Source organism: Myotis brandtii, unplaced genomic scaffold, assembly GCF_000412655.1.
Source record: "Myotis brandtii unplaced genomic scaffold, ASM41265v1 scaffold420, whole genome shotgun sequence".
Classification (NCBI taxonomy): Eukaryota; Metazoa; Chordata; class Mammalia; order Chiroptera; family Vespertilionidae; genus Myotis; species Myotis brandtii.
The window spans coordinates 1747230-1754455 of NW_005366109.1; the positions used below are offsets into that span (position 1 = coordinate 1747230).

General features: G+C 37.8%; 1 protein-coding gene across 1 annotated transcript in view; it reads left to right on the top strand.

The window, feature by feature from the left end:
• Nucleotides 1-7226, top strand: part of DNAH8 (dynein, axonemal, heavy chain 8) — a 272357-nt gene that overhangs the window by 7460 nt on the left and 257671 nt on the right. The window contains exons 4-6 of the mRNA XM_005873788.2: nucleotides 1739-1890; nucleotides 2895-3084; nucleotides 4075-4238. Coding sequence (XP_005873850.1) covers nucleotides 1739-1890; nucleotides 2895-3084; nucleotides 4075-4238 — 506 coding nt within the window. The remainder of the gene's footprint in view (nucleotides 1-1738; nucleotides 1891-2894; nucleotides 3085-4074; nucleotides 4239-7226) is intronic.

Genomic DNA, 7226 nt, shown 5'->3' on the forward strand with positions numbered 1-7226 from the left:
TGTGGATTAGGAAAATGTATTGGAAAGAATTCTCAGGAGGGGAATTGTCAGAAGGAAGGACAGACCTATTTTTAATCATTATTTTTACTATCTACAAAGTAGTGCATTTCTCAGCTTGGTAAATATTTCTCTACATGTCTTTCTTATATGCATGTGCTAACATATAAATGCTTATATCATTTAAAAATGTGATCATATGTTTTATTTTTGACTTGCTTTTTGCAGTTGACATTTTCTATGTTAAAAAATGTTGTACGGTATCCCATAGTACAGTTGCATTGTGATTTTTAGAAACCATTCCCTTATTATGATCTGCCACCCAGGAATATGTTCAGCTGTAAGTCAGAAATCCCAATAGTGGGCCTATTTTTCTCTCGTAACAAGGGAGGCAGTGACTGGCAATGGTTCACATGCTCAGCAATGCCACCAGAACACAGATTCTTTTTATTCTGCCGTTCTTAACATGTTGGCTTTGTGTTCATGTTTGCCCCATGCAGCTCTGGGCATCACATCCAGGTTCAAGGCACTTGTGGGAAAGAGCCTCACTAGTCACACATCTCCACTTTTCCAGGAAAGCCCAAGTTGTCTTCTTGGCCAGAACTGTGTCCCATGGCTACCCTAGGGAGACTGAGAAAGCAGTTGTTTTCCAGGGAATGTACTAGTATACATTGCTTAAGGGGACAAAGTCAGGTTCTTTTATCAAAGGTAGAGGTAGCTCTCATCCAAAACTTTATGAATGAGCATTTAAGCTTTTATATTGCACCAGGGTTCTTTGACTGCAAGCATCAGAAATAGACTCTGACTTAAATAAGAAAAAAAGGTGTTTGGGCATTCACAAATTTTAGAATTAGTTGAACCACCAGGCCTTGGAAAGGGCAGGAATAGAGCATTTCCATGGATTTCGGGGCCGTCATTTTTGGATTCATCACCAGATTGACATCTCTCAGATTCCCTTTTATCTTTGTGTGTCTCCATTCAAGAGGTACATTCTCTCAGAGAGCCTGCTTAGTCTAGTTTTCCGTGCCCACCACTGCAGGGCTCTGAGACTGGTATCTCTGGAATCACAGGATGGGGGGAATCCCCTGAACCCACAGGAAGACAGGCAGGGCATACAAAACATTTTTGTGGTTTTTGTGACGGGGAATTACAATGTTCATTTATCATATTTTAAATTGGCCATGGTAAATGGAGAAACTATTGATTTTTGCATATTCCTATTACAACCAGCCATCTAACAGAATTATGTTGTTAATAGTTTTTTAATTTCAAAGAAAGATTTATAATTAAATGATTAGTTTTCATTGAAATTAGTTCAAGGAAGAATTTAATATAAATTGGATGCTATGAGTATATTTAATAGGCGACAGAATCTTCTCAGGGGAGTCAGTGAGGCTTCCCAGAGATGTGGCGTTTCAGCCGAGATTTGAAAGTTAAATTGGAATGAAGTAGGCAAAAGAGGGGGGTGGGGTAGGGGGCCAGTTTGTGTGTAGGCCCTGCCTGAGGCCTGGCCAAAAGGAGCGGATGTGCAGAACTCGGGGGAAAGGAACCAGGGGAAGCCCCAATGTGAGAATTCCAATATTGACATCTTTTTGTAGACAAAAAACAATTTATTCCACAATCATACCAAAAACGTCTTATAATAAAGTGAAGCAAGAAGCGGCAGTGTAAGGGGCAGAGTAATTCCCCACATTTGATCAGTTATGTGATCATATGCTAACTTCTTGACTGTTGTTTTCAGAATGTGGTCGAATTATTGCTGGAGTAACCAAAGGGTCAAAAATGATGAGATTGTACATAGACAATGCAGCCCCGGAGAAACTCAAAGGAAAGTGTATATTTTTTGTTCGCTGTCAAAATGATAGTGCCATAAATCTTAAAAATATTCATGAGGTATGTTTACACTTTGTTTTCAAATAGATCAACATTTTTCTAGCTTTATTGAGGTGTAATTGACATATAAGATTGTTTAACTTTAAGGTGTAGAATGAGTTGATCGAATGCACTTTTTAAATACATACACACACACACACACACACACACACACACACACACACACACATATTATTGATCTCAGAGAGAAAGGGAGAGGGAGAGATAGAAACATCAATGATGAGAGAGCATCATTGATTGGCTGCCTCCTGCATGCCCCACACTGGGGATTGAGCCTGCTACCCGGGCATGTGCCCTGACTGAGAATTGAACCCGGAACCCTTCAATCCATAGGCTGACGCTCTATCCACTGAGCCAAACTGGCTAGGGCTCTAATGCACTTTATATTGAGAAATGATTACCATGGTAGCATTACCAACATCTCCATCACCTCACATAATTACCAATTTTTTGGTAATGTTGAATGATGTTTAAGATGTACCCTCTGAGCAGCTTTCAAGTATATAATGCGGTATTGTTAACTATAATCACCATGCCCCAGGGTAGATTTCCAAACTTACTAATAACAAAGTTTGTACCCTTTGACCAATGTTTTGCCATACAAAACTCTGAGCAGACGGCTAGTTTTGTTGCTTTTTCCCTGGACTGGCACAGTGTGTCTGATCCCCTTTTCAGAGACCGGGCAACTTTCAACTGAAAACTGTTTATGCAGGAGGCCCAGTTTCATTTCCCTCACATTGCACAGGCCCCGGGCCACATCTCCGTCCCTCTGTGGAAATTTAAGCACCAGGGGAAGTTTTACTTGCTGAACAGGCATGTAAATGGTAAAATGAGGGCAGAAAATAAGTTTGATGATTTTAGAACTCTAATATTCACAACCACTTAAGCTTTCCTAATAGTTTATAAGACGTATTGTCTATGCTTATTGTAATGTAAAATAGGTGGTGATGTTCAGTTCTTTATTGGGATCAGCATGTAAACACATTCGAACACTGCCCTTTCAGGAAGTGCTGTTTACTCTTCTGGATGCCTCAAAAGGACTCCTACATGGGATCAGGAATATGTTGGCAAAGATATTTCTACCAGCTATCCTTGCAACAAATAATTGGGGTGCTTTAAACCAATCCAAGCAGGGAGAGTCAGAAAAACACGTTTTCACTGAAACAATCAACAGATACCTTTCATTTTTAGATGGTAAGTATAACATTTCTTACCTAACACATTACTAAAAATGAGAAAATTAACTATATGTTATTAAAAATAAGCAAGAGATAAAAAAATTCCATTTCAAAAGAAGATATTAAGGTAATTATCAGAGAGGTAAGGTATCAAATCATTAGCACCTTTCTTTCCCAGGATTTTTGCAGGAGTAAGATAAGTTGTCATTTTTGTTTTCCATTACAGCAGGAGGATTCTCTTTCTATATTATTTGTGAAAAATTCCACTATATTGAAAAATATATACTTTATTATAAACTCTCCTTTAAATATATAATTACACTATTTCATATTGTTAAAGCCCAATTTTATTAACAAACCATCAATTCACAATCTAATGATCAATTAGAATTATATTTCTATGAAGTATTAGGTCTCTCACTTTTTAGTAATGACACCTTGAAACCACACAGTGATATTTAACACATTGACATTAAACACCTCTTCTCAATATTTTTTTCCTTTTAGGTGCTAGAATAAGTATTGAGGGAACAGTTAAGTTAAAGAATATAGACAACTTTGAGTTTTCCAAACTGCAAACCTTTGAAGAAGTGACAGTCGCAGCCAGCAATTCAGAAACTGTTCTATAGATTGCTTTGGGTAGTATGGACATTTTAATGATGTTGATTCTTTCCCAGGATTTTTGCAGGAGTAAGATAAGTTGTCATTTTTGTTTTCCATTACAGCAGGAGGATTCTCTTTCTATATTATTTGTGAAAAATTCCACTATATTGAAAAATATATACTTTATTATAAACTCTCCTTTAAATATATAATTACACTATTTCATATTGTTAAAGCCCAATTTTATTAACAAACCATCAATTCACAATCTAATGATCAATTAAAATTATATTTCTATGAAGTATTAGGTCTCTCACTTTTTAGTAATGACACCTTGAAACCACACAGTGATATTTAACACATTGACATTAAACACCTCTTCTCAATATTTTTTTCCTTTTAGGTGCTAGAATAAGTATTGAGGGAACAGTTAAGTTAAAGAATATAGACAACTTTGAGTTTTCCAAACTGCAAACATTTGAAGAAGTGACAGTCGCAGCCAGCAATTCAGAAACTGTTCGCCAGCTAGAGGACGTGCTGATGATATGGTACAAACAGATCGAACAGGTGAGCTAACTCAAGTAATCTCATCAGGTCTGAGTCATAGTCACATCTGTGTTCTAGGCACTGCAGTTTATCTCTCAAAGGAAAGGGAAGAGGAATCTTCCAGATTCTGTTACGAAACTCAGCCTATTCTTGACTCCAGTGCAAAATTCATTGTTCTCTATGGACCACTTAAAATCAATTTTAGTGAAACTATAGGAAACTGTAACAGTATGGGTTGAGAATGAAATAATGAAGAATCAGGAGTAGTCAACATGTATCTCTAATACTTTATATATTGTTTATATTCTTCAGGAGAGAGAGAGAGAGAGAGAGAGAGAGAGAGAGAGAGAGAGAGGAAAAGAACACAAGGAAGAGACTATAGCTACAGTGCTGGGCACTAAATAAATACCTATTGGTTGATCAATGAAATTGTTTGGGCTGACAAAGATGTCCAAACTGGGCTCATTCATACCAGTACTACTCTGGACATGTAAGTTTTCTCTGGCAGTAACAAAAGCAATGTTAGAAATGGGGTATATGTCAATATTCTGAGAGGTGCCAACTTATAAACATGACTAAAAATCATGTAATTGCCCCCAACTGAAAGAGGACTCTAGGAGCCAGCTTGCAGATCTCTAGCTCATGAGCACAGGACAGTGGAAAAGAAAGTCTTCAGTTAGGTGAGGACTGGGGGAGAAAAATCTTGACCTCGCAAGAGTTAGACAAGAGCATTTCCGAAATTACTTCTCGTAGAACTATGTTGGCAGAAGGAAGGTGCAGTTGCAGTGAAAAAAATTGGAGGGCTTTGGAAACTCTGCCACGGCCTGGAATGCTGGCCACAGAATTTGTTTCTGCGTGTCACTGGGTAATTGAAGTGCATAACTGCCCAGCAGAAAACTCCTGCAGCCACCTACTCTGCCACTGGAGGAAGGGGGGGTTGTAACCCGTTGTGGAAATCAAGCTCTGTCCCACACAATGGCCAAGGAGAGCCTCTCCAATTATTATAATCAATCAATAAAGATTTTCTTTCACAAAAATGAGCAAGGAAAAGAAAATAGTTTGACATAGGAGACTTAGCAACCTGAACAGATTTTCTTTCACAAAAATGAGCAAGGAAAATAAAATAGTTTTTAAAAAATACATTTTATTGATTTTTTACAGGGAGGAAGGGATAGAGAGTTAGAAACATAGATGAGAGAGAAACATCGATCAGCTGCCTCCTGCACACCTCCCACTGGGGATGTGCCTGCAACCCAGGTACATGCCCTTGACTGGAATCAAACCCAGGACCCTTCAATCCACAGGCCGACACTCTATCCACTGAGCCAAACCGGTCAGGGCAAGAAAATAGTTTGACATAGGAGACTTAGCAACCTGAAATAAGAAAATCAAGTTGGGCAATTGTAACAAATGGCCTTCAATTAAGCAGAATAAATGCAGGAAATGGAGAGATCTGTAAAAAAAAAAAATCAAAAATAAACCTCGACCTCTTGTCATACACAAAAATTAATTCAAGATGGATCATAGACATAAATATGAAAGCTAAAAGTGAAAAAAGAACATAAAACATGAATCTCAAAAACATATTGTGTTAGAGAAGCCAGTCTTAAGAACAGTAATGTGAAAAACAAAACAAAAACCATAAATGAAAAAGGAAAAAAAAAGGCCATAAATGAAGCAGAACATAAGACTATAGTAATATTTTCTTAAGTAAGATACAAAACCCAGAAGCCATGAAAGAAAAAAAAGTGATAGGTTTGGCTACATTAAAAAGAAATTAGTAACTTCCATATGTCAAAAACTACCATAAAGTTAAAAGATAAGTGACTTTCTGGGAGATAATGTTATCAGCATGTATAACAAAGAGTATCCATAATATATAGAGACATCTTATAAGTTATTAAGAAATGGGCAGTTCAGAGAAAAATAGGCCAAGGATCTGAACAATGTTATTCAAGGAAAGTACATGGAGACGTTTGACCTGGGAAAAAGGGGGCGTAGAAGTGACATGGTATTTTCAACTATTTGAAGGGATTTAATGAGAGATTAAACGTGTATGGCAGAAGTAAGCCAGAGAGAGTGATGGTTATAAGGAGAGAGATGGAAATGGAATGTACTGAATCACTGGAAATATTCAATTTGAGGCTGGGTTATCACCTATGAATAATGTAACAGGAATTAAACATCAAAAGGGTCATTTGATTTAAAATTTAAAAGTTAATTTTAAGGGTCATTTTCATTCTTTAATTCAGTTATTCAAATTATATAAGCTTTTAGCCATTTAAAAAAGCTTAAATTATGTCTACTGTCCTCTATTTAAGGAGGTAGAAAAGCTTGTAATTAGGTTAGGAAGAGTGCCATAAACCATGGTTAAAATTATAAGCATTTTCTGGATTAAAAATAGAACTTCAATACGTTTGAAAAATCAACTATGTATTTTGCCTCATTTGTATCCTTAAAAATTCCATCACAATTTAAGTTATGAAAAGTTATGAGCATTAAAAGTTATGAGCATTAAAAGTTATGAGCATTAATATAACACACATCTCTGTAACTGAGATTAAACAGATACCATCTACACTAATACAAGATAAACATGCAAATTGACCGTATCTTCGCTACACCTTAAAGCCATGCCCAATCAGAGTGACTATATGCAAATTAACCCAACCAAGATGGCGACTGGCAGCCACGGAGCTGGAGCAAGCAGGAGGCTTGGTTGCCCCGGCGATGGAGGAAGCCAAGCTTCCCAGCTGCTGCAGCTGGCTCTGAGCTCCACTCCAGGCTACAAAGTTTCAATTATAGAAGGTAAATAAATCCCAGAATAAAAAGAAAAAAAGGAGAGGCTGAGAGCTTCCGTCGCCGGAGAGGCTTGGCCAGCCTGAAAACAGCCCTCAGTCCCTCACCCAGACTGGCCAGGCACCCCAGTGGGGACCCCCCACCCTAAAGGGGGTGTGGCCACCCTGAAAACAGCCATCAGCCCCTCACCCAGACTGGCCAGGCACCCCA